We start from the raw sequence: 26716 nt of genomic DNA, 5'->3' as shown, positions 1-26716 counted from the left end.
GCAAAATGTGTTTTAAACAAAACCACCCTCTATTATCTAGTGATTATTAAGAATATTGAAACATTGGAACGAGAAAGATCCTGACTGTTCCCGGACACACGCATGCTGGATTGAGATTGACAGATTACCGCACCAGCGGAGGTCAGAGTTTTTTAATTATGCTATATTGGTTTATTCCTCGCATAAAGCTATCGAAATACATGACATCGAAAACAGTGCATGACAACGTTTATGGTAATTTCCTGATAGTTAGTCCTTTATGAAGCTGTAGAGTAACATCCACGGGTATCGCAACGGATCGGACTAAAGAGAACCCGTCAGTCCGATACCCGATCCAGCAAAAAAGACCCGGATCGGCCTCAATTCCGATCCAGAGTATCGGATCGGTGCATCCCTAGCTAAAACGCATACATGTAAACACCAAATAACTTACATTATATGAATATATGAACAAAAACGAGTGATTTACATGTAAAGTCAATGCAAAGACGTGATAGACCTCCTTGTGAGTTGAAAAATCTGAACTTTGGCAAATTTGACACCGCATTAACCAATCAGGAGCTTGCTCTAGTAGTGACGTGATTATGGCGTTGCGAGCAGAGGCTGAAATCCCAAACAACAGTGGAGGACAAAATCATCGCCGCTGTATGTGGATATCTGGAGCTGTACGACACCTTACTTTTATAGAAACAGAAATAAAAAGGATCTTGCTTGGAAGAAAGTGAGTGAGGAGGTCGGACAATCTGGTAAGTTGTCAAAAACGATCTTAACACAATTTGAGCTATATATATATATATATATACACGAGACCGGAGCCGCCTAGCAGAAGCCCCTCCCATTAGACGAATTCATGTTTGTAGTAAAGTGCGATTTATTCGCGCAAGTTGCGATTGGTATGAACACACAGCAACAGTGCATAACAGTACTGTAGACGGGATTTATAAAAAAAAACGCACACTGTCCCCAAACACACACTTTGCATAATCACACACACTGCCAAATCAATAACAGGGTAGGCAATAGCCATTCTCTCTCTCTCTCTCTCTCTCTCTCTCTCTCAGCAATCTCTTTACACACACACACACACACACACACACAAATACACACAAACAAACAGTCCTCTGGCAGTTTACATTTACACCTTTATGAGAGCACATCGCTTAACAGACACACCCAATGAAATCACTGAACTGTGATCTCTTCCCTGTAAATAATCAAAGTCAAATAAACTCGCCTCCTTTCACTTTCTGATGTTGCACAGATCAGTCTGGATTAGTGTCACTTATAACCTGACAACGGAACAGGTGCCAACTGAGGAAGAGAAACAATAAAAAGGAATTCTCTTTCAAAATATATCAGGCAAAGTGTAATCCAACATTGTCAACTGTCATTTTATGATCTATAAAATGACAAAGAAAAATTAATGTATATATTACAGTAAAAAAGATTGCTAAGTAATATATAGGCAAATTAACTATATTTCAAATGGTGTCACATTTACAGAGTAATAAAACTCAGCCGCTAGTGAAGCATCACGTGTGTTCACATGTTCCCAGAGTCAGACGTCTGACACATCTTTGATTTAAAGATTGCGTATCACACGCAGTTTCTGCCAATCTCATATTAATCTTGAGTACCTATACAGTAGTATTGCATACTTCACATCTTCGAAGTGTTTTTAGTTTGATCAAATTTATAAAAGAGAGATACAGCTGTATGATTATATCCGGAAAACTTAAGTTGCTGAAGGTTGGACAAGCGGGGAGAGTGGGATGGAACTACAGCACGAGCACACAACACATCATCACATTAATCCCTTCACTTTTTAGTACATTATGCACTAAACTTCCAACAAACCAAAGACATATGACTAAGTTTGACTTACCACTTGCGGTTTATGTCCGTCATCTTTTAGCACTTCACTGCGCCATCTATCAGTTTCAAATGATCCTCAAATCCAGCGTTTTATACTCGGTTAATATGACATTCATGACTGAAATGCTGTGAACAAACAGACACACCTAAACTTCACTGTGGCAGGAGTAACAAGCTGCAGCTGCAGGCCCACAGCGCAGCCAATCTTTCCCCCACCGAAAATAGCAAAAAATGCATGTTCGGTAGAATATGTGAAATGGCTGAATACATTTTACCAAACATGACTCGAGAAACTATCAAGTAGCAACCAGCGCAGAGAGAGAGAGAGATAGAGAGACATGCATGCGCTTATTATTAATGCCGCAAACATTTTGGCAGTGTGTGTGAACATTCTGAGAGAACAATCAGCTTTTGTGGGCGGAGTTTGGAGGAGAGACATGAACTGATACGGTTTGTCAGTCAGCATCAGTCAGAATTGCTTGCATTGGATCATTTTGCAATGTAGCCTATATATTAATTAAACAGTTTTTGTTTATTCATATTTTTTGCTTATTGGCCTAATGTGGAATGACACTTTTTAATGAAGTGTTTAGTTGTAGGGGTACAGAGTAACTTACATTAAATTCTTTCAGCAGTCAATTACACGCCTAATTAATAAAGGCAATTCATGAAGGGAGAGGGCTCAATGTTTTGTTTTATTTACTTTGCTCAATTTTATATTAAGATGTATTGTATTTTATTGAAAAGCAAGACAAATTATAAAAACACATTCTGACTATTCAGTTTGTGCAATAGTGAAAAAAATGTCTTAATTATTAGAAGAAATGCAAAAAAACATGTTCGGTATTATTCAGCCTTTCGGTCAAGTGTTTCACTTCATGTTAGGCTTCGGTCAAGAATTTTCGTTTCGGTGCATCCCTATTTTAGAAAGTTTTTTATAATTCTGGATGCCCGTGTCGTTACAGTGATCCAGAATTATAAAAAATGATAAAACAAGTTCAGAAAAAAAAATGTTTTTTAACAAGTTGATCATGTTAAGCATGAGAAGCCAGCACGTTTAACAGCGTAAAAAAGTCAGGATGCATGACATAGCATGATAGCCGATCTTTAACAACGCCTGTCCTGGACTGACTGACAACTGAAATAAATACGTCTCCGTTTACAAACACCTGATAACATAGACAGTGACTTTATTATAATGTGTGAGAAAAGACACCAGGAAAAGAATTAAACTCAAAGAGAGAACCGGTTATTATTTCTTATCGGGAAAAAAACATCCCAACACCTCTCTGTTCTCATAACAAATTCTGATATTGTGTTCCTGAACTTACTGAAACTCAATATGTAGGACACTGTAAGGTTGTGGGTTTGAATCCCAGTGAAGAATACACACACATAAACCACACATACACCGAATACACACTATACTTCTCCATGTGACAAACAAACTAAGGTTATCATCAACATCCAATCCAACCAGTTTTAAATATTTCACTTCGGAGTGTGTTTGTGTGTGTGGGTCGCTCAAGCACTCTTATCAGATGTGTATTACACACAATTCTAAACTTCTTTAACACTTGTTATAAACATTTTTTTTTAAATATAGGCTAAATTAATATATTGTTTGACACATCTTTAAATCATTTAAAGACAATCATCAGAAAATGACCAAATCTCACCACACCTGTCTGATACATCAGTCTGTGACAAATATGATAACACTGTAATACACACACAATCCAGGGAAACTAAACTAACAAATCGTGTTTAAACTGTCCTGATATCAGTTGCTCAATACTAAAATCATATTCAGTCTGGTGTGTTAGTGTGTGTATGCATGTGTGTGTGTGCGTGTGAGTGTCTGTGAGTAGTCTGTCAGCTAAGAAACACACTATACTAACTTACAGATACACACAATACACAGATATCTTACTACACACACTTTACTCATAATACACATACACTTTACACAAAACACATTGACACGTTACTACACACTCAACACACACTCACTCACTCACACACACACATTACTCACTTTCAGATAAATACACATAATACCGACATCAAACACACACTTTACTAACTTACTTACAGACACACACAACACACAGACACTTTTCTACATTTCTACATACCCACACACACACACACACACACACACACACACACACACACACACACACACACACACACACACACACACACACACACACACACACACACACACACACACACACACACTCACTCACTCACAATACACACAAACTTGACCACATACTCACAAATACAGACAGACACTTCACCCACACAAACTACGCCAGACGCAACGTACGCACGTACTCAGCCCTCAGCCGGCGCACATATACGTCACTCTCTCCGCTCGTGCAAACGGTTATACTGATGTTTTAAAGCACAGAAAAGCGATTATTCTCACCGTTTCCGTTGATTTATCAGAGTTTTCCGCGCGTGTGTCAGCGTCGCGGCCTCACGCTGATCCGCCCTGCGCTCTTCACTGACCGCAACACACGTTGCCACCCCCAGACACGCTCGCCCAATCACAGAGCCGGAAAACATGACGAGCAGCCGTCTACTCCTATCACGACGCGGATAAATTGTCTCCAGGTCTGTTGCCGCCTGTCCAACTGGCGCACTTTTGACGGACAACCGTCGTGCGCAATGAGAGAGTTTGACTCCTTATATGGATCAGAGCAGAGCCAATGACAACAAATTGAATTAAAATAATATATACTTTATATTTTAAAGAATAATTTCATTTTTGCTATATTTGATGAAACGGGCATTTACAAAGTAACATTGTATCCAAGTTATTTTCAGGGTGGATTCTGCAAAAATGACAGGCCGGCTATGAAAACATCAACATTTTATATTTAACTCGTATTGTTCACATAGCAGATAGGATTATATTTAATACATCTACAGTAAAACCAGTAATTCGTGAGGGATTACATTTAAAACAGTGCAGGATTTTTATAAAGTTGATTGTCGCCATCTGCTGTTCAGATTAAATACATAAATTGAGATTTTTTGTCGCTTTAATTTAATGCTTAAATTTAGACCTAAAAACCACGTGAAACAGAAGAGAGCAGAACTAGGTCTCTATTTCTTATTTACTTACGCGTTATATTGGAAGATCAGAATTTAGGAAAAAGTAATTCTCGAGTTTTTCCTTTAATGTCATGGATAATACCTATATTTTTACAATGAGTTTTATTGTGCATTCATAAAAGTGATGTATGTTAAGTCAGAGAAACGTCTTTGATAAAAATGATACGAAATACGTTAGCTTGAGTTGTTTTCAAAGAGTTTTATTGAAATAAATATTTGAAATGTTATAAAGTCAGTCGTTTATAATGCTAGCACACAATCAACACCTGGAATTGAGCTTTTCTGAAGTCTGTAAGAATTCACTCTGACATCATCACATCAGTCAAACCTTGTCAGTAATGTAACAGCAGTGTTTTATGTCACAATGTCCAATTCCTCCACGACCCGGAAGAGCATTAAATCAATCTCAGGTGACCCAGAAATACAGTGTGTCAGTCTACACATTCTCTAAGTCACAGCAGCCGTCCGTCTGCAACCATACAAACCGCTGAAAAACCTCGTGCAGCATGCAGATAAAATGTGCACAAGTTACATTTGTCTTTGTTGTTGTCATTATATATTATAGAATAATTCATATCATTACATCATTATTAGCAGGGTTATTCACATGTTTATTAAAAAAAAGAAAAGTCAAACATTTATATTTTCTCTACAGTTTTTTTCTGCATTTCCAAGCATGCCATAGAAATGCGTTTCTGCATAGTGTAGGCTATAGGGATGCCAAGACTTCAGATCTGTAAAATATTTTCTTATCTACAGTAAAACTGGGAAGGAGAAAAATAGCAATCCAGTGTAAACGAGTTACCAAAATAAATTAATATGTACACATACAGGACGTCCTTCATTTGAAATGTTCATTTTGAGTTCATATGGATTTGTGTGTTTGGCCTGTTTTACATCATCTGTGTTTGTAGGTGACGGCGAATGTGCCCTTGGCTTGAAATCCCTGTATAAAGACATGAGATCAAGAGGTTTGCTCCAGTGTGTAAAGTGCACTGCCTAACACCAAACACAGAAGTCAAAAGAAATACACACGAGAGGGGGACAACAACAAGAGACAGACACAAACTATTACACACAACATAATTTCAGTGAAGACATGAAAATTAAGGTGAGTCTGTGGAGAGTCTCAGTTTTTGTAGTTCTATTTGTAAGGCAGATGAGACCATCTGAATGATTTGTGTCTGGTCATTAATAATAAATCTGTTCTGTTCAGTGTTGAGATGCCGGACACACTAACATGGATTAAGATTTCAATCCACATGAACTAATAATATACTGATGTAACGTGGTTGTTTTTTTCATCATCTGTCATGTTTTAAAACCCAGAGAAATATTTAGTGAACCTCACAAAACCTGTCACAAACTTGTGCCAAATTTCACCCTAAAAGAATTCTTTCATACAAAACAAATCATTGTTTAAAAAGGGTTTTCATGGCATTTGTTTTATGCAAATCAAACAATTAAATACAGTGAATATAATGGGACTAAAAATGTCCAGGTGTACCACTTCAACCCTGGTCTAAAAATAAGCATCATCATTAAAAAATGTAATATTTGTGTAATTTTGATTTGGTTAAAGTGAAAAGTTTAAAGTGTACCATCAGTGAAACCCTCCAACTCCCTGCCGGCTCTAATGTTAACAAAGTGTTGTAGACCTCACTGTAAAACATTATTATTATATAGGGTGATTTAAAACTGCTGATCCAATTGTGCAAAAATCCAATGGGTCTGAGATTATTGAAAGATATTTCTGGAATATCCACTGGAATAAACGTGTGTAAGTGCACAAGATCTTTGTGAACTTAAAGGGGAAGTGTTTCATTTCTGCACCACCAAACAGAAAATGACACACTTCTATACTATATAGCGTGTGAAGATCAGTCTGTCAAATGATGTGTCCGAAACATCAGTATGCAAAAAACAGCATGTGAGGAATACCAGGATAAACTACAGCCTCCACACTGGATGGACTCTTTTACCAGTTTCTAAACCGACACCGGCAGGATCAAAACCTTTAGAAAACCAGAGCCATCAGACCCCTGACTGAACACATGAAAAACTGCTGAGACATCACAAAGACACTCAATAAAAAATAATATCAATATATGAAGTAAATAAATATGTGCAAATTTCTGCATTGAGCAAAGTAAAATAATGTAGTGATGCTTTGATCGGTAACTTAACCACACATCAAAACTTTAAATGATACTTGAATTTGTCTTTCTTACGGTTAAAACTCTGTGGCCCGGTTTCACAGACGCTAGTCCCAGCTTTAAAGGAATGTTTTAGCTGTTTCAACTGAAAAGAACCTGTCCAAACTTATCGTAAAATATGTCAGTGCCATTGCTTCGTCTAAAAATCTCACAGGTTGTGTTTCTTTCTAAAGCTTTTTAATAAAAGCGACTTAAATATCCTCAGAAATAGTCCTGGTTTAGGTTAAGCCTTGTCTGTGAAACCGGGCCTGTAAAATATAATTACAGATAATATTTGGTATCCAAATAAACAAACATAATTAGAAGCATGAAATTTGAGCTTTAAAGGCAGAATAATACAATCTCTGTCAGTATTTCTCATGTACGGACGCCTGCCAATAATAAACAAGAAACTCATATGATGGACTTCTCATGCTAACATGTCTTCCCTTCCCTTAAGAATATTACGGTCATATTTAATATAATAATAGTCGTTTTATCAAATAAAAGGAAGCGTATGTTTATAATCACATGCTTTAAAATTTCTTAAACATTTCTTTTTTTTTCATTGGTCCACACGTCACCCGACTACTAAAATAAACCAAACAAAGTTTAATAAAGTGTTTGAGGTTGGAGTTTACAATGCAAAATATATATTTTTGTATTTGATCCTCCAATCTGCTATATTTGGTTTTTCTCTTGGTCGTGATTTAAAGGATTCAGTATTGCTAAAGCAAATATGTTCTGACATGTAAGTGGAAACTTTAACCCAAATCTAGGAGAAGATGACGTGTGGATTCACACTCAGTGCTCTCTCCATCGCTCGGTGTCTGTACATGTCATTTTGATATGCTTTCTCAGTAATGGCATTGCTTTAAACAGCCCCACCCACTGCAATCCAGCCAATCCAGAGAGCTTAAGCTCCGCCTTCGTCACGGATCCACTGCAGATGAAGGTAATGACATGAGAGACAGACAGAACACATCAGGTCATTATTGTTTTCTTCTGTTAGGCCAGCTAACACTAACAAGTTCTGTCGGTTCTTTGTTTTGGAAGCGCAGCAGAAGCAGAATAAGAATCAGGAAAATTCAGTGCAAGACATAATGGCTACTTGGAAAGGTGTTATGCGTCATTATCAATTGTTTGTGGATATCCAATACTGGACGACTGCAGACGTGTCCTGTAACATCTCCAGCTCAGCTCGAGCCGAACCTCCAGCGTATCTCTGAAGCTCCTCGGTGCAGAACAGAGACGATGAGATGTGACGGAGGAAGTTTTCTCTCTAGCTCCCAGGATCAGAGATGTGTTTCTGCGGTGTCGGTGCGTCCACAGACGTCTGAGGTTCCTGTAGAGAGAAGCGGCGCTGAGCGTCCAGCAGGTTTGAGAAGTCGGTGCAAGGAGCTCCGCTCGGGCTGAGCAGAGGACTCTGTGATGGATGAAGCTCCATGGTGCTGCCCAGAGACTCGCACGACTGCAGGAGAAAAATTCACAGATAATCAAAATGTGTTCCGAGAACGTTTTGCTAACATTGCAAAACTTTGTGTGTGCGCGTTACCTGTGAGAGAGAAGCGAGTGTGTCAGACTGAAGCGGTGTGACAGACTGTAGGAGTCTCTGGGACTGCGGTAGAGATGACACGCTGCTGTATGCAGGAGGAACCAGTGTCATCTGTCTCTGCAGCAGCTGCATGATCGCAGCGATATCAGACGTCATGCGGTTCTCCAGTCTGCACACACACACACACACACACATGACATGGTCACATGCTGTACACTGAAATTTCTTTTCATTATTTGCCTTTTTAGATTTTATTAAAAGAAATGATACAAATATACTTAATAGAGTATTATTTTGTTTCTATTTTTAGCAAGAATATGAGTTAAAATAACTTGAAAATCTTGGCTAATTTTGGTTGCTAAGACTTTAATTATTTTGTTTGAGTCATTTTAATTTTACAAATTATTAAGTAAATCCAACTCAATTTTATTAAGTTAAACCCATTTAATTTAGTCAAATGAAGTTCACTTATTCCTGTTGTGTTGAGACTACGTCAATCATTTTTGTACAGTAGATGTAACTACCTTGGCAGTTGATGTGTAGTACCCAGCATGCTTTGCATCTGACTGCATTAAGAGATTCATTTTCCTGATTCATTTTATTAACATTTTAAGTATTTTACAGTAAAAAGAAAGACTTGTTCGTGTTTTCTGTTGATTTATCTATGAGATTTAAGAGAGTTTTTTAATTATTTTAAAGTTTTCGTTTTAAAGTGGTTACCGTTGTTCAGAAGTGCGTTGCTTCTGCCTCATCTCAGGGAGGCGCGAGCTGCATCATGAAGTGTGATATCTCATTTATTAAGCAGGAAAGCGCTCGGCAAAGTCCAGGTGATATGCGCTTTAGTTCTGTGCTTTGGGGTAAATTTAAGCTCGTAAACGTTGAGAGACGGTAAAATGTTTTGGCACATGACGTCTACGCATGTGGAGAGAGTGATCGCAGTGGTGTGGGTACATCTGTACAATCTCTGACAGCGACATTCAAAAGCATTCATGCTGCTCAAGTGTTATCGTTTTTATATCTGACCTCACCTCAGCTAAATAAAATGAAGTGTTATTTCCCACAGACCGAATGGTGCTACATAACACACCCACCTATTACGCAATGGCCACAGATCAATGGGGGCTCGAGGATGTTTTCCGGTCAACATGAACTTTACTGGAGCGTTCTGTTTGGTTTGATGCGGCAAAATCAGGTCATAGACGGTGGTTTTTAGATTTGGAATGTAGCATGCTGAGCCCTGAAGTGTGCTAATGTCAGTACAGAGACCACCAGTCTCTTCTCACTTGACCAACTATGATGTAAAAACAAGTTGATTTCATTCAGAAAGTAAGTAAACCATGAAGTTCGAGTTAGACACTTATGTTCAACATAATCTTCTTTGTTTACGTTGGGTAATATTTTCTTACTATTTTAGTGTATTTAATATGTATGATTAACTTTATTCTGGTTAGTAAGTTGTTCTTGAACTACAGCAGCCCAATTAACTTTTTTTGTCTTTTCCGCATGCATAATCGTTATTTTAAAAGTAGACGCGCGGCAGGTGCGCACAAATAGGGGGCAACATGCACATTTTTCTAGGCGCATCCGCCCACATCGAGATGTGAACTTTTCGGAGTGCTGCACGTGCACCGCGGGTCATTTTAAGAGAGAAAGAGACGCGGCTCAATGTGAATCGGGCCAATAATGTGTAGATGTGGTGGTTGAATGTGTGACCTGCTGAGTTGTTTCTGCAGGAGCTCCAGTCTGTTCTCCATGTGACTGCGCTGCTGGCAGCTGATGCTGTGCAGGGGGGTGCTGGGATGCGGCGGGGGGGAGGACAGATTACTGCGGGGCAGTTCCTGATACTGTCTGCCCCTGCTGTCACCCCAAAAACTGAAGATATTAGACACACCTGAGAATGCACCTGACACAAACCCACACAGACATCATAACTTAGAAATGTGCCAAATAATCAAAGTAAAATGACAGAAGTACTGAGTCTAAAAGCCAGCGGTGTTCCTCTGATGTCTGGACATCTCAGTGATGTTTTGAAACAGAATGATTATATTGAGAAATGTCCCTATGATATTTTCTCACCTGACAGAGCGTCACACGTGTTCCCTGTTTTGGGATCAGTGTCGCCCTCACTCACGTCATTAAAGTTCATTGAGGTGCTCTGTACTTGAGACGACTCCATGAGCACTGTTGGAGGGGTGGGGCATGTGTGCACAGGCTCCTCCTCCTCACCGCTGGAGTGGGAGGAGATTGAGTTGTGATGCTCTTTCCATCCCGGTTTGAGTTCATTCTTGTTACTTGCAGCTTGTTTCCGGTTTCTGCGAACTGGTTTTGGATTCTTCTTGACCTCTCCCGCATCAGCATCATCTGAAGACACAAACACACAATGAGTATTCAGAAATATTATAGAACAAATAATGATCACAGATAGCGTGTAATGGCAATGCATGGCAAGATCTCTAAATAATTATACCTGATTTACAGTGAGAAGGAGCAGAAGAACAGGCTCATTCATCCTCTATGTGCATTAGACATGGATTATTACAACTGAAAGTCCTACACTGACTCTCTAAGATGTTTTTCTCTGTTGACCATTATGTGAAAGATGAGATCTATCCTCAGCATCACATGTTCTGGAAGTACCCAAACATCCATAGCTATTGGAAGTCTTTCTTTCGACTACTATCTGAAGTACTGGATCAACCACTGAAACAAGACCCAGTTAAAGCCATTTTCAGTGTCAGGAGTGAAAACACAGAACTGTCAACAAATGAATACAATCCGCTTGGAGTCTTAACCCTCCCTTAACCTGATTTGGTTTATCTTGAAGCAGAAAATCCACCTAGCTGTTCTGACCTTATCAAAGATCTTGTGCAGATATTCAATAAGACAGATACATTTTACACCATATGTGCACCTTTTACCAATTATTTTACAACACAGCCATAGTCAAACTCTAATTCCATTCCATTCCTTTCTTTTTTCCCCTTTATTAGGTTTTTTGAATCTACACATTTTTTGTTTCAAAATCTTTGTAAATTTTTTATTTAAAAAATGATTTTTATGTAATTTGTATTATTGCACTGTATAAAAAGGGTTTGCGCCAACTTGTGAAAAGTTCATATAAAGAAAAAAATCTTATTTGATCAAGTATATACAGTCAAACAGTATTTATGCCTGTATGGTTATGGCACAGTGTTTCTAAATTCTTAATGTTTCTGCTCAGGTTTACTTTATTTCTCTATGGTTGTAAAGAAAATAATGTGATTTGGGTAAAAGGGTGTATTGATTGACAACTGGTGTGATCTTTCAGGAGAAGGAAGAATTACAGATGAGATCTCATTAATATCTCAAATAACATCAAGCAAATTAAACTGAGGAAAAATGAAAGTTTTGCTTAAGTCTTATGTGTTTCTCAGATTTTTCTCCTGAGAAAGAGAATCATAAATCTGACAGATGTGTCTGTCATGAGAGTTTGAGAAGAGATGTCAACAATGTGTCAAACTGAGCTCAGATTTATCAAAAGTCAATATTAGTGAAGATCTCAAGATCAACTCAAACATTTCTCATCACATCCAGATGATTTCACCTCTATGATCTACATTCATTTCCACCTCCAGACTCTTCATGTGTTTACACTCTCATGTGATTCTCTTTTGATTTCTCCTCAGGGATTTAAAGAGAAACATCTGCTTAAATAAGGTCTCTATCAAATCTCCTGAGCTATAAAAGCGAAACGTCTGAGCAACTCCATTTTCATGAATCATTTTATTTCCAAACCTTTCTCTGTTCTGCGGCGGAATGAAAGTTTTCTCCTGCGGAGTTTGTTGAAGCCGATGCAGTCAGAATCATCACTGCTGGGAGATCCAGGAATCATGTTTGTCTGTACGGCAACAAACACGCAACTCAATGAACTCAAACAATTGAACTTTAGTGGATTTGTGAACTTATGTGTGTGTGACTGACATCTCTGAGGTTAAAGGTGATCTCAAGGTTACTCCAGAAGAAGTCCGAGAACTCCGGGTACATGTCCAGCACCTCCAGCACATCCTCTCTGTGGATCTTATGAAGGTCGCAGTATGTCAGAGCTCGAACATCAGCGTTCGACTTCCCCGGACGAGCGTACAGGTTGAGGGGCTCACCGAATATATCGTTTTTCCCTGTGACGTACACAAAATATTCTTCAGAAACATCCCATAAACATCACAAAGTAAACATGAGTAGATAGATTTTCCTCATTTCTAAAATTGTGTATCAGACATGCTGACCTGTAGAGGGCGCAAGAGGATCTGAACACACAGTGCTTTGAAATAACTTACAAATATGTAACAAATCCTTGTGTTTTTTAAATAATTGTTTTATTTTACAGGAAATTTAAATGTAACAGATCACACAGATCTCACAGGTGAAAGAAAGCAGATGTACCTAATATGGCCACCACAACATCTCCTCGTAAGATCTCGATGGATCCGCGTGAGATGAAGTAGAGAGCAGTGATCACGTCACCAGCGTGTACCAGCGTGTCACCAGGCGGGGCGTGAGTGGTTTTAAACTTCATGGCCAAAGCTCTTAAACAGCCTTTACTGAAACCTTTAAACGCTTTACAGTTCTGCAGTAGCGTTCGGTTCAGATGAAGACAGATATCAGCCTGTAGACACTCCGGGAAACCTTTCAGCACCTGACACAAGACATGCAGAAAGAAAAAGTTAAGAATACACAAAACATAGTGCACTGAATTTCATACAAAACTACATTGTCACAATCTTTTTAATAAAAAGATTAAATTTCAATAATAAAATATTTATTAAGTTATATATATATAAATATATACATAAATAATAATATGTATAAGAAATTTAATGTTGTGATGGCTTTTTTTGCTAGACAAACTTAAAAAAATAATTGCATACTGATTTTTTTACATTATTTACTTTTGTTTTATATATAATATATATTATAATGTGTACAAATTATGAATCTATTCTGACCTCTTATTAACAGATTTTACTTCATTATGCAGTCCAATTTTTTATTTTTATTTTAACATACATGGGTGATTAAACATAAACCCTTAACTTTAACATACTGTATGTGTTTGTTGAAAGAAACATGTGTATAAATAAGACAGAAGATTGTGTTTTTTTACTGCTAACATGACTCAGATGGGAAACTCTATTTACTCTGCAGAACACCAATCACAACAGATGTGACTGTCCAATCAGAACGCTTCATTGTCCTCTAATGAGTTCAGCCACGGAACAGACACACACATTTGTCTTCTCTGCTTGAATGGATGTGTCATATTGTTTCAAGGATGCTTTTAGGAGACAGGTGAGAGCCTTGTATTGATTTGAGAGATTCTACAAACACCTGCTGTATTAATAACTCATTCTGTATAATTTATGAGATCAAAGGTTCCTAAAATCATTTTCTGTTGCAATCAGAATTCATCATATATTCATGTAATCCCCGAAGCAGACTTTAAACTGTCTAATTTTAAAATTGTTTTCTCATCTCCGAGTTTAATATTCAGAGTAACTGTGAGTGTGAACAGTGTGAGTCTGAGACGAGACATCGTGAGTTTTCCTGTAGTTTTATGTCTGTATGTAGAGTACGTGAGACTCACAGCGTTCATGTCGATGCCGTTGGTGTAGGACCAGGCGTGTTGGAAATATTCCTCCAGTCTCTGGCGCAGCGGGTTGGGAATCTGATGGAAGCGGATGAATTCTCTCACTCGCAGCATCTGTGTGTGATATCGAGCCGTTCCAGAATATAGCCGCTGGATGATGGCCGACACGTTCCCAAAGATACTGGCATACATGAGCGCTGAGGAACGAGATGATACGATTAAAAATCTCAACCATAGCCCTTCGTCTCAGTACACCACAAAATATTACAAATTCAATCAATCACCATTTATTCTCTCTTTTATGTGTTTGTTTATCTGCACCTTTAATCTTCCTTTAGTGGAACACAAAAGAAGATATTTTGAGAAATGTCTCAGTGTTTTTGTGTTCATACAATGGAAGTCAATGGAGTTCAGTGTTGTATGGTTATCAACATTCTTCAAAATATCTTCTCTTGTGTTTTGAAGAAGAGAGAAACTTATACAGGTTTGACATGACATGAGGACATGAAGAAATGATAGAAGATGAATGTTTTACAATGTAAATACAGCAGCTCTATACATGGCACTATTAGGTATCATAGACTGAAAGTAGAAAATGTTTCTGTAAATAACTGATGTGTTTCTTTAAATGACCTGTCATGCGTTGAATTAACAATCCATTAGTTAGTCTTAATTCTTCTTCACATGTCCTGTACAGATCTGAGACTTCGCCAGCATTAATTCTGTGTTTTATGGCACTCGAGCAGGTGGGCAGAATTATGAATCACTACACATGTTACACAAACATCAAGAATAGCAATAAAGACAAAAACAGAGCATCTCCACCGTACACACAGAAATGAGAAGTAAAATGACTAATCCTGTGATGTCTGACCTGCGGGTGAGAATCAAACACACTAAAGAAGAATTAAGGGAGCATGTTTGAGTCGTGAAAGCGCTGAGCGTTTTACATCTTTATAGCTCGGTGTGAAAGCGTCACGCTGCTTCTGTCCTTTTACCTCCTGTGAGAATGTCATTTGGTAGCGTTGATGATAAACGGTTCCACCGGACATTATAATGGAAATGACTGTGTGGTTATTGGGCTTTAATTTATGTTCTGCGGCGATATTAAACAGACAATTTATCATGAAGTGCTGTGATGGAAAGGCGCAGAAATGGGCTCGCAGTGTGATTTGCTCCATGAGAATTAAAATGAGAAAAACTGTTTTCTTACTATGTGATGAGCTTATATAGAGCACAATTACAAAGCCATCTGCTACATTAACAAACAGTGAATTAACAGTGAATCATTTATCTAAACAAACATTCCAGGTTTTTTGTCTTGTTTTGTGCAACAGGGTTAATAACTAAAAATTGAAAACTAAAACTGTAGTAAAACGTTTCTGTTAATATAGACAATAAACAATATAGATATAAAAACAAAAAACAAGGGAAAACGAAACACAAATGAAAAAAAATTAAGGAACTAAAATGATTTAATGGAAATAAATATAAACTCAACTAAAACTAATTCTGAAATAAAAATTTCATCTAAATAGCAAAATAAAAAATAATAATGACAAAAGCATATTCCAAAATGGCAGAAAAAAACAAAACTAAAATGAACCTGAAAATACTGTTAAAGCTAATTCAAAATATGAATAGAACTACAATAAATCTTCTATAATAATCAAAAAGTGTAGTATTATTTAATGAAAACAGACAATGATTTGAATACCTACTTCAACAAATAAAATAAATTAACACAACAATTTGAATAAATACAGACAAAAACTTTAAAAACCTAATTTAACAAATATAGAAATGAAGTAAAGTAATTCAACAAGCACCTGACATTCAATTATAATTCAGCATACTTACATCCTATAAGCATGACACATATGGAGAAGATTTTTTCCGAGTTGGTGTTTGGCGACACATTTCCGAAGCCCACGCTGGTCAGACTGCTGAAGGTGAAGTATAAAGCCGTCACATATTTGTCTTTTATGGAGGGTCCTGATCCCTGGATGGTATTGTTATAAGGTTTGTCTAACTGTAAACCCAGCGAATGCAGCCAGCCGATAGAACCGCTCTGTTCAACATTTCCAATGGCGTACCAGATACAAGCCAGCCAATGAGCGATCAGAGCAAAGGTGCACATGAGCAGGAAGAGAACGGCCGCACCGTATTCCGAGTAACGGTCCAGTTTCCGTGCCACCCGGACGAGACGCAAGAGACGAGCCGTCTTCAGCAACCCGATGAGAGTGGTCGTCTTGTGATAAAAAACACACAATTATTTAACATCACATGATATATCGCGATACCAAACATGCACAACGTCTTATTATAAGAAGATTTTTTTTAATGTAATTTTTGGTTCAAATTCAATTTAACACAATAATTCCCCTCACATCAGTTTCCTCACTGTTGCGGTATATGAGCAGGTCGAAGGGGATGGCAGCCACCATGTCGATGAGGAACCAGCCTTTGAAGTAATGTACAGCGATCCGCAGCGGGTGACTGACCACCTCATCGTTGGCATTGACGTACGTTGTGCGGAAGTTGATGACGATGTCGATGATGAACATGATGTCTACGATGAGATCCACCACATTGAGGGGACTGCAGGAGTAGCCACAGTCCCTCATGGACGCCTCTTCTTCATTGTTGAGCAGGAAAGCGGCGGAGTACGGCGTCAGGATAGCCGTGTAGATGACCAGCAGCAGGATCAGCCAATCCCACACCGCCTTGAAGGGACTGTAGTGAAGAACTGTCCACTTGTGTATCCGAGGAGCCTGAAGCTTGTACTCGGGGAGAACGTCAGCGCCCAGCGACAGCACCTGAGCCAAAACCAGAATGGAGAGATGGACGACAAATAAAGAATCTTTTAAAACATGTATTCTTCACCAAAAGACAATAAACACTTAAATTCAAGATATGGTCTCTGAAAACAAACTTTAAAGGAACAGTACAGGTTTAAATATGAACTTCCAAACCTGCTTGACAAGTTTGGAATTACATGATCATGGACTTTCATCTGTTCCTTTAATGTGAAAAGGTAAGTTGGTTATGTCTTGGTAAATATATATGAATTTTTACTGATGCTGAATTATAAAATACAGATACAAACAAACAAAAACAGACGAAAATGGTTGTCGTGTCGGTCAAAAAACATTCATAAATCACGAGTCATACTATAGCAAATATATAAAACACAAAAGCATCAACAACAAGTGAAAGCACAATCTTTGTTGACTGTTCAACAATAAATCTGTGAACTCTTATCAACAATCAGCAAGACAACCTGAAAACAGACACTGAGAGATCTTGTCTTCCATTCAGAATAGTCATCAACAAATGTAAGTGCTGAAATGAAAAGTGTACCATTGATATATTGCTGATATACTCATACAACATCATTAAATGTAAACAAAAATTGTGCAAAATCTGCAATTAAATGAAATCAAATACAAACAGAAATGATTTATAAAGCATCAAAAACATGTTTTTATAAGACTAAGAGGAATGAAGATAAGTTGAAGATTTAGTGGCAAGTCTTACTGAAGATCATGAAGATTAGGAAAGAAGTTAAACACAAATCCTGAAAACAAACACAACCAAGACGGAGAAACCGGATTGTGAATAGAGACTCAACTGTAAGTAAATCAGGGAACATGGGAAGAACAAATGCAAACTCGAAATCAAAATAAGAGTCCTGGAAAAGCACAAAAATTAAAAGAGAGGGCGGCAGTGACCAGACTGATAAAACACGACTATTTCATCTGTTAACTGGTCAACATGATCATTTTGTGCAGTTTTGGAAACATACTGACTAAAAACAGATCACATTCTGTCACATGCTTACATGTCAAATCTGTCTTGTGATCTTTAATGTCTGTATTGTAGATTATTTCAGATTTGATGGTGACGACCTCTCGTGATCTCTGATGATGATGTTCTATAAAAACTCTAATGACAGACACATTTAAGACTCTTTTACTCTTTTATATCTGAGACTTAAGCAGAAGTTTCCATCACCATAAAATCTCAATGATGTCTAGAAGAAATAATATCTCACTATAAGATCTCACCTGTGAATCATATAAGAATATACAGTGAGGAAAAAATGATTTGATCACAATTTCTCACTGTATATTACAGAAGTTTTTTTTTAAACAACAAGAGATCTGCAGAATGTGTTTGTAGTGGAGTAGGCGGGGCAAGACCGTTGTTCGAGACCGGTGAGTAATTGTGAATGAGCGCCAGCTGTGCGCACACCGGGCTCAAATCACGTAGGAGATAGGGAGCATATAAAAGGAACGAGCGACCGGACCGTCGAGGAGAGAGGACCGGGCCTGGACATGTTTTACGCTTGTATTTATGTTCTTGTGTTTTGTATTTATGTTTTGTTCACCGGCGGTCGGCCGTGAGGGGCCGCCGGCTGTTATTATTTATATTAAAACTTTATTTTAAACGTCTGCCGGTTCCCGACTCATTGCTTCCATATCTTGAATCTTGTTACAGTGTTTCTTCAGGTGTGAAACACAGGGTGTTCAGGGAGTCAGCAGCATGTGTTTCACACACACACACACACACACACACATCACACACTGTGCTGGAATGGAACCAGCATTAAAACTCATCTACATCATGAGTATGGTCAAATGTACCACCATATTAAAGATGAGCTTCTGGTTAATGAATTGTTGAAGTATGGAATAATTGTGTCTCAAATGAAAAACTTTTGTTGAGTCTAAATCGCTGTTGCTGTGGTACGTTGTGTGTTTTAGAAGGCAGATACACATGATCCTAAGAAGTGACTTGGATGAATTAAATGTGGGGTTAAAATTTAGAATTGATGGCTTTGATTATGTTGTGTTTGCCCCATCTAACAAAATTAAATGTATTGGTTGTGGACAAGAAGGACATGTTAAGGCGGGCATGGCCTGAGAGAGCAAATGAGACAAATTTGCCAGGTCAGAGTGGGGAAAATGTGCGTGTTGTTTCCGTTGTCGGTAACGACGACACTAATGCTACTGAACAAAATGCAGAAAGAAGTGAGAAAAACAATGTTGTTAATGTTTTGCAAGAGAATGCAAAGAGTCTTGAGAAAGAAACTGACACACTATCTTCAGACATGGTTGATGTTTCTGAATCTATTGCAGAAGAATAAGAAATGGTTACAGGTGTTGTCAAAAGACGCTTTTTAAAGTCTGAAGAGGGGCAAGAGCCAACACAGTTATCTGATATTAGGAGACAAGCAATACAGTTTTATGGTGAGCTGTTTAGCAGCGAATATAGACAGGGTGAAGAGCTGTCTGCTGGTTTCTATGAAGGTCTTCTGAGTGTCTCGGAGGACTCAAAGACAGAGCTAGAGAGGCCACTTTCTGAAGGGGGGCTTTTAAATGCTTTGAAGGGTATAGAAAATGGGAAAGCCCCTTGTACAGATGGGATTTCTTCTGAGTTCTTTAAGGGTTTTTGGTCTGTGTTGGGCACAGATTTATTAGCAGTACTGAATAAGAGTTTGTCAGATGGCTCTTTCCCCCTAAGCTGTGGGAGGGCAGTAAATAAATTACTTTCAAACAAAGGGTGAGTTGCAAGTGATAAAAAACTGCCGACCTGTGAGTTTACTGTGATCGGACCTAGAAATTCTTTATAAGACATTGGTTAATTAAAGTTAATAGAGGAATCAGACAATGTTGTGCACTTTCTGGTGTGCTTCATGCCTTCACTATTGAACCAATGTTAAATAAACTAAGATCAAATTTTTGGGTTTAAGATTGTATCATGATCTACGGCATTACATTTCTGCTTATGCTGATGACGTTATGATGAATAGTCATGAAGATATTGACCATTTGGTCTCTGTTGTAAATGATTTTCGGGAAATTTCAGCAGAAAAAGTTAATTGGGTAAAATTTTTAACATTGATGGTTGAGAGTAGGGGCGTCACTAGGCCCTTTTTAGGCGGGCTTTATCCCCCCTAAACTTCTGCCCAGCCTCCCTAAAAAAATATTTGATTAATTAATTTGTGATCGCTTCAGTCCCCTTTAAAAACTAACTTTTATCAAAGAAATGCATGAGTCAAAAATGCCCCCACTTAATCATTATTCAGCCTCATACTTGTGTTGTTTATATTGCTGATATGGTTAGTCAAAGTTTATGGTTTTTATGTTATTTTCTGGTAAAAGTTTAATTTATTTTGTCAGAAAAATTCCTTATCTATGGTTTCTATGTGAGCATAGAAATGCAAACAGTAAAATGTTGTGTTTGTACTAGAAACGTGTGTACTTGTGTTTGTACAGTGAATAATGAATCAGAAAGTCTTCGTTGTAAAAAAAATCTGCATTCCCTCCTCAAATTTTCTAGTGACTGGTCACACCAAAAATGTTTTACAGTGTTGTATATGGCTCAGTCAGTACTCCTACTCCCATATATGAAATACAGGGAATACAATGAAATAGTGGATAGCAATAAGATTAGTAGGATACAGCCCAACCCTAATAGTATATTAGGGTAGGGTATATAATATTTTTTTAATCATACCCTTATTGGGGGCTGAGCCCCCCTAAAATGAAAATCCTAGAATCGCCCCTGGTTGAGAGGGTGGATTACCAAAGCTGCCTGGGGAGTTGATTCGGAAGAGGGAAGGATATAAAATTTTAGGAGTATTTTGGGGGATTGTACTACTCAACAAAGGGATTGGGAGGGAATAATGGAAAAAATCGAAGGAAAGTTTAAGAAATGGATTCATTCACAATTATCTTTTAGAGGAAGAGCATCGATTGTTAATAATTTGGTTGATTCAACTTTGTGGCACAGACGATCTTGTATTGATCCATAAATAATCTCTCTCTCTCTCTCTCTCTCTCTCTCTCTCTCTCAGTGTTTATACTGAAGTCATTCTGAATTTACTCACATCAAACACTCTTCAAACGTCACTATAGAACACCTCTCCTACGATCTGACATTAATGTAAAAAGTTAAAATAAAATGATTAGAACAGAAAAATTATTAATTTAAATGCTTCATATAGTTTGTGGCAAATATTAAAGGTGATTGAGGTGATTTTTAGAATGAGAAGATGTGCAGACGTCAGCTGGCATCACGCTTCAACTCTCCTGTAGAAGAATCATCTGCGGCCGGTCGCATAAGCTGATCTCAGTTCAGTGCTTCAGTCTTTATCCTTCAGCATCTATCAGAGCTCTGAACCTCGTGCCCGAGTGAAGACCGTCCCCACGGACATCACCGATTATTTTTAGAAACCCTCCAGACTAAAATAAACTTTCCAAATCTGTTCAGTGGTGCATGAAGCAAACTCATGTCAAAACACATCACGAACATCTCAAACAGCACACTTTATTCCATTTTCTCACAGACAAACATGGGAGATGTTTATTATCATTATAGAATCGAGGTTACAATGATGTTGAGAATGATTTATCAAGAGTAATGTTAAGCGATCGATTTGCTCTCTGACCTAAATGTCAATGATGGGCTGAATACTGACAGCACAGATGATGATTCATCTCAAGGGTTTCAGTCATTCATCTCCATTAATGACAAACATTTCACACTATAATTCTTTAAGTTTCATCAAGGACAAAGATTTCTTTTTTTTTTGACCCGTTCAAACGTACATGAATTTTCAAAGCTGGTTTGAGATATTTCAGAGATTGAGATGTGAAATGATGCAGGAGATCAGGACCTGACCACAGAAAATATCACATATGAAATGTTGACGAGCCTCAATTTCTACTGTAAACAAAGTTTGGAGCTGTAAGCGATTTTGGATTTAATAGATAATTAAATTATTCAATCCTGGAGCACGGCTGAAAAATCTAAATCTAAAATTCCTGACCCCACTGAAGAGAATATAATGTGTTATTCTGAGGGTGAATCCCACAGAGACATGTCGGCTCAAATAAAAACACCTCATGAAAATATACATTCGCCACTAACCTTCCAAACATCTCCAGTATTAAAACCCCCTACAAAAATTCATATTTTTAATTAATTCTTTTTTTATTCTATTTTTTTCTTTTCTTTTGTTTTGGGTTGAAATAGGAAATATCTTGAATATAAAAAATGTCAGAGTGACATCAGGATCAAATCAAACTTTACAGCAGATCATTTTCTTTTAAATATACTGAAGAGATTTGAATCTGCCCGGCTGCACTTTTCTTCTCTAATCTTCTTTTCATTTTCAGAACTTAAGAACATTTGTTCTCAATCTTTCTCCACAAACTTCAGTGTTTCTCGATCGTACTCTTTTGATGTCACAGAGCGTTTGTTTGATGTCAGGTCTGTGGAGGATTCTCAAGCAATCGTTCATCAGGACAGTGAGAGAGTCTGTGTGATTCTTGAAGCTTCAGATGAAAACTTGAATAATGAACAAAGTTGCAAAGGATCCACAATATGAGTTTAAAAACAAGGCAGCTACATTCATAAATGCATACAGTAAAAAAACAACTCATACGCTATTTGCGAGCAGAAAATTGCTTTGGAAATCCATTCTGACTCACATTTTAACTAGAAAAAGATTTGAATATCAGTGCAAACAGGGACAGTATTTCGATCCAAACACTAGAAGGACATTCAGAGACACACATTACATCTGACGTGTGCTGATGTGTCTCAGTGTCACATTCTGCTTTAGTCTGAAACATCTGAAGAAAACTGAACATGTCAAGCACATGTGATGTTGATGATGTGATGAGAGGCCAAGTACAAGTGAGGCCATAGCTGCGGCGCCCGGGGAGCAGTGCCTTGCTCAAGGATCTCACCTCAGCCGTGGTATTAAAGGTGGAGGACAGCGCTGATCATTCACTCCCCCATCTAAAATCCCTGCTGGTACTGAGGCTGGAACCGGCAACGCTTTGGTTACAAGTCCTAGTCTCTAACCATTAGGCCATGACTGCCCATCATCACATACATACAGTAAGGCAGTTGTGATGTATGACAGATGTATCTCTTTATCTCATAGGCTAATTTTATTATTCGACAGATTTCAGGACGGTGAAGTCTACATCGACAGCAATATGAGCAGACATCTCAGCTCAGAGCTTCAGATGTAATTAAGTTTATGATTTGGTTAAATGTGTGGCTTGGTCAGAGTAAAGGGCTGCGAGAGACGTGCGTGTGTGTGTGTGTGTCAGGTTCTCTCAGGACTGAAGCAGTCACCTGTGATGTCATACATCACATATGTCAAACATCACGTCTGCTTCACTGTATGTATGTGATGATCTATAGGTCAACAAACAAACACATGAACCATCTTTAACAAGATAAGACTGTGAGCTCAATGATAACTTTGTCATCCACGCCTGTGAATGTCCTAGAGATGTCAGAATACCTACAAATATAAACAGAATTGTCATGTTCGGGTGTCATCATGGCGTTTATATGTAAAGGGGGTTTGGACTATGATACACTTACTGAAAGTCATACTGGTCTGAAACAACAAATAAGGCACACAAGTGACAGTACTGTATATGTATGTATAAATCTTCTTAAAACAACACGAGACACTCGTAGAGAACAGACTGTATTTCTACCTGCACTACACGCTCTGTTTATCTCAACAGTCCAGTGTGTTTACATTAGACATGTCCACAGAATGACTTCATGAAGATAACCAGCTCTGATCAGATCTGAGGAACTACACATGACATAATTTTTGTTGTTCTGCCATCTATTAATAGATCAGATGAGAAAATCATGGCATGAAGAGCCGACTGTTTGCCAGATTGTGTTCACCGCTGAAAAGACCATAAAGATACATGCTAAAAGACACGCTTCAATCAGATGTCAGATTAAACTGTATCATTTAAATCTGAACATAACAATAATCTCAGTCTTTTTATAAATTAAAGGCCAACAAAAATATGACAATAAAGTCACAGTGCTGACAAACAACAATAAACACCTGACCTGACATAGTTCATCATATTATTTTGACTTCATTATGCATTGTTCTGATTAATCATATTCAGTATCTCATATAAGAATTGAAGAAATGATCATTGAATTGAGGGATTAAATGTACCATCTCCACAGCTCAATCCCACAATCCTCTATTCCATCTCTCCTCATCTCATCTCATTCCCTGCCATCAGGAATTAAAGTCAAATCTCCAGCGCTTCAAAGCGCTTTCTTCCATTTTACGTTAAGAGGATTCATCTGCCTGTGAGCAAAACGGAAAAGTCTTCCAGGCTGTTCTGAGATCAGTGTGTGTTTATTAACCCTTAACCTCAAACAAACTCCACTGATGCACATTTCATATGCACACTTATGTTCTTTCCAGATTCAATCATTTTACTAATTTACTTCATCTTGATTTCTTCTTTTTTTATTCCTAACTTTATTGTCTAAAATATTACAAATCATGTCCAACTGGGGTTGAATATGAAACACAATTTCAGTCGTATGACGGGTGTGACGGGTCCCAGGGTGATTCTTTTATTTGTTTTATTTGCCAAAGGCATCATTCGTTACACAAACAAGCCAAACTGTTGACAGAAGCAAAAGAGAGAGTTCTCAGACAAAACTCATTAGGAGACATTAAACCTCCACCTGGTGTAAGAAACAAACCCCTTATCCTGTACTCACGTCTCATCAAACAAACATTCAAGCGACGTCCCCTCACCTCAGTGTTCTCGCTGGACAGACTGGGAACATTGGTGACGTCCCAGCAGATGCAGCTGGTGATGCCGGACTCACAGAGCGGCATGAGAGCGGAGCACTGGAGCAACTCGGTCAACAGCTTCAGCACCAGCATTACCACCATGATCCAAAGCACCGCATCGGGCCGCTGCTGTCACGCCCGCCAACCTCCACAAACGCCACCGCCAATGGGCTGCTGGGGTGAGAGGACACCTTTGATACCGCACCGCATAATCTCAGACATCAACCTATGCCGTGAGGAACCTTTAGGAGGGAGTTCTTCCCTCATGTGAGAGATCTTATAAAGATCACGATCTTGTCTGTCTCCAGCCAGCACCCTCTTATCCACGCCGTTTTTTAAGCGGGTTTTACGAGCGACGTGCCTGAAACTGCACGCGCAGAGAAGCAAACGCCCGCAGCAGTCGCCTTACACTAACAGACACTGAGAGCAGAAGCTCCTCTTGATCAGACTACTGACAGAGCGAGATAAAGAAAGACACACAGAGGGAGAGAGAGAGAGAGAGAGAGAGAGAGAGAGTGAGAGAGAGAAAAGGAGAGAGAGAGGCAGAGCCAGAGACAGAGCAAGAGATTGTGAGTGAGCATTTGCAACCTTACAAAATGAACTATGGTTATACTATAGTAAAAGTGTAGTAATCCTGTTCTTTGGCAGACACATAATATAGTTAAACTATTATTAAATGTTTTGTTTTTTTGGGTAAGACAAATGTTAAAATAAAGCAATAAGCCGTGTGAAGCAGTGGGTTACAGTGCATTTTATAAAAGCTAAGGGCGTTGTGGCACAAAGCGGAGTCATTAAAAACCCTCTCAGATGTTATAAAATACACTGTAACACACTGCTTCGAAACGGCTAACTGCTTATTTAAAACAGTTATGTGTAGCAAGGTTTCATAAATTAAAGTAAATGAAGTGATATTTAGGCTATTTAGTGCGGTCAGCTGTTTTAAATTGGGGTATAACTTAGAAGTCGGCTCAGCCAATCAGAATCAAGGAATACATTATTTTTTTAGACATAAATGCTTTATTATTAGCACCTGACTGCAGTGCAGCAGCATCACAAACAACACTTCGGGCAGACTTGTGTTCAAACAATGTGACGTCTATGGTGAGCAGGGGTGTAAGGTTGACATTTTCAGGGAATTACCAAGTATGTGTCATGGCTTTACAGTGGCTCAGTGGTCAGAGCATGGTACTAATAACACCAAGGTCATGGGTTCGATCATGGGATTTAACATACTTAGAAACAATGTAATGTCCCCTTGTATAAAAGCGTCTGCCAAATGCATAAATGTAACAGCTGAGTCTTTGTATGTCTGTATATCGGTCAGCAGCTTATTCATTTAATCACATATGAGGTCTCTTTTGGATCTCTAAAACAGCAGTGAGATTTAACTAAGAACATACAGAGACGCTTCAAACTGAAATTGTCCGAAATCTTTGAAATAAAAGTCAAAGGAGCAATGTGGAGATTTAAGCGGCATCTAGTGGTGAGGTTGTGACTTGCAACCAATGGCTGACTCCACCTCCTCTCTTTCAAAGCACTATGGTAACTGACCCAGAACTAACATGTCATTATGTTTTTGCTTCTTTGCCGAAGAAGCTAATGTTTTAACAGAAAGTGTTCTATAGAGCAGTTTGTCCGTTTAGGGCTACTGTAGAAACAGCATGATGAATTCC

The 26716-nt window shown here is 38.3% G+C and overlaps 2 protein-coding genes across 10 annotated transcripts in view; both read right to left on the bottom strand.

Moving 5' to 3' along the window:
• Window positions 1-4421, bottom strand: part of LOC130413482 (microtubule-associated protein 4) — a 66848-nt gene extending 62427 nt beyond the window's left edge. For 3 of the 9 annotated variants that reach the window (XM_056738720.1, XM_056738725.1, XM_056738727.1), the window contains exons 1-2: window positions 1886-2002; window positions 1235-1311 (exon numbers count right to left, since the gene is read on the bottom strand). The gene's annotated coding sequence lies outside the window, so the exon portion shown is untranslated. Of the gene's footprint in view, window positions 1-1234; window positions 1312-1885; window positions 2003-4312 lie in introns of those variants that run through there. The other 6 variants (XM_056738723.1, XM_056738726.1, XM_056738724.1 and 3 more) reach the window with 4 other exon arrangements.
• Window positions 4422-5183: 762 nt separating this feature from the next.
• Window positions 5184-26716, bottom strand: part of kcnh2b (potassium voltage-gated channel, subfamily H (eag-related), member 2b) — a 132953-nt gene continuing 111420 nt past the window's right edge. Inside the window, exons 6-15 of the mRNA XM_056738780.1 lie at window positions 16768-17196; window positions 16238-16628; window positions 14375-14574; window positions 13174-13426; window positions 12715-12908; window positions 12529-12631; window positions 10831-11115; window positions 10468-10657; window positions 8755-8923; window positions 5184-8670 (exon numbers count right to left, since the gene is read on the bottom strand). Of these exons, the coding sequence (XP_056594758.1) occupies window positions 8482-8670; window positions 8755-8923; window positions 10468-10657; window positions 10831-11115; window positions 12529-12631; window positions 12715-12908; window positions 13174-13426; window positions 14375-14574; window positions 16238-16628; window positions 16768-17196 (2403 nt within the window). The 3' untranslated portion in view covers window positions 5184-8481. The remainder of the gene's footprint in view (window positions 8671-8754; window positions 8924-10467; window positions 10658-10830; window positions 11116-12528; window positions 12632-12714; window positions 12909-13173; window positions 13427-14374; window positions 14575-16237; window positions 16629-16767; window positions 17197-26716) is intronic.

This window comes from Triplophysa dalaica, chromosome 23 (assembly GCF_015846415.1).
Source record: "Triplophysa dalaica isolate WHDGS20190420 chromosome 23, ASM1584641v1, whole genome shotgun sequence".
Lineage (NCBI taxonomy): Eukaryota > Metazoa > Chordata > Actinopteri > Cypriniformes > Nemacheilidae > Triplophysa > Triplophysa dalaica.
The sequence above is the reverse complement of the archived record's forward strand: the minus strand, read 5'-3'. Positions and strand labels throughout refer to the sequence as shown.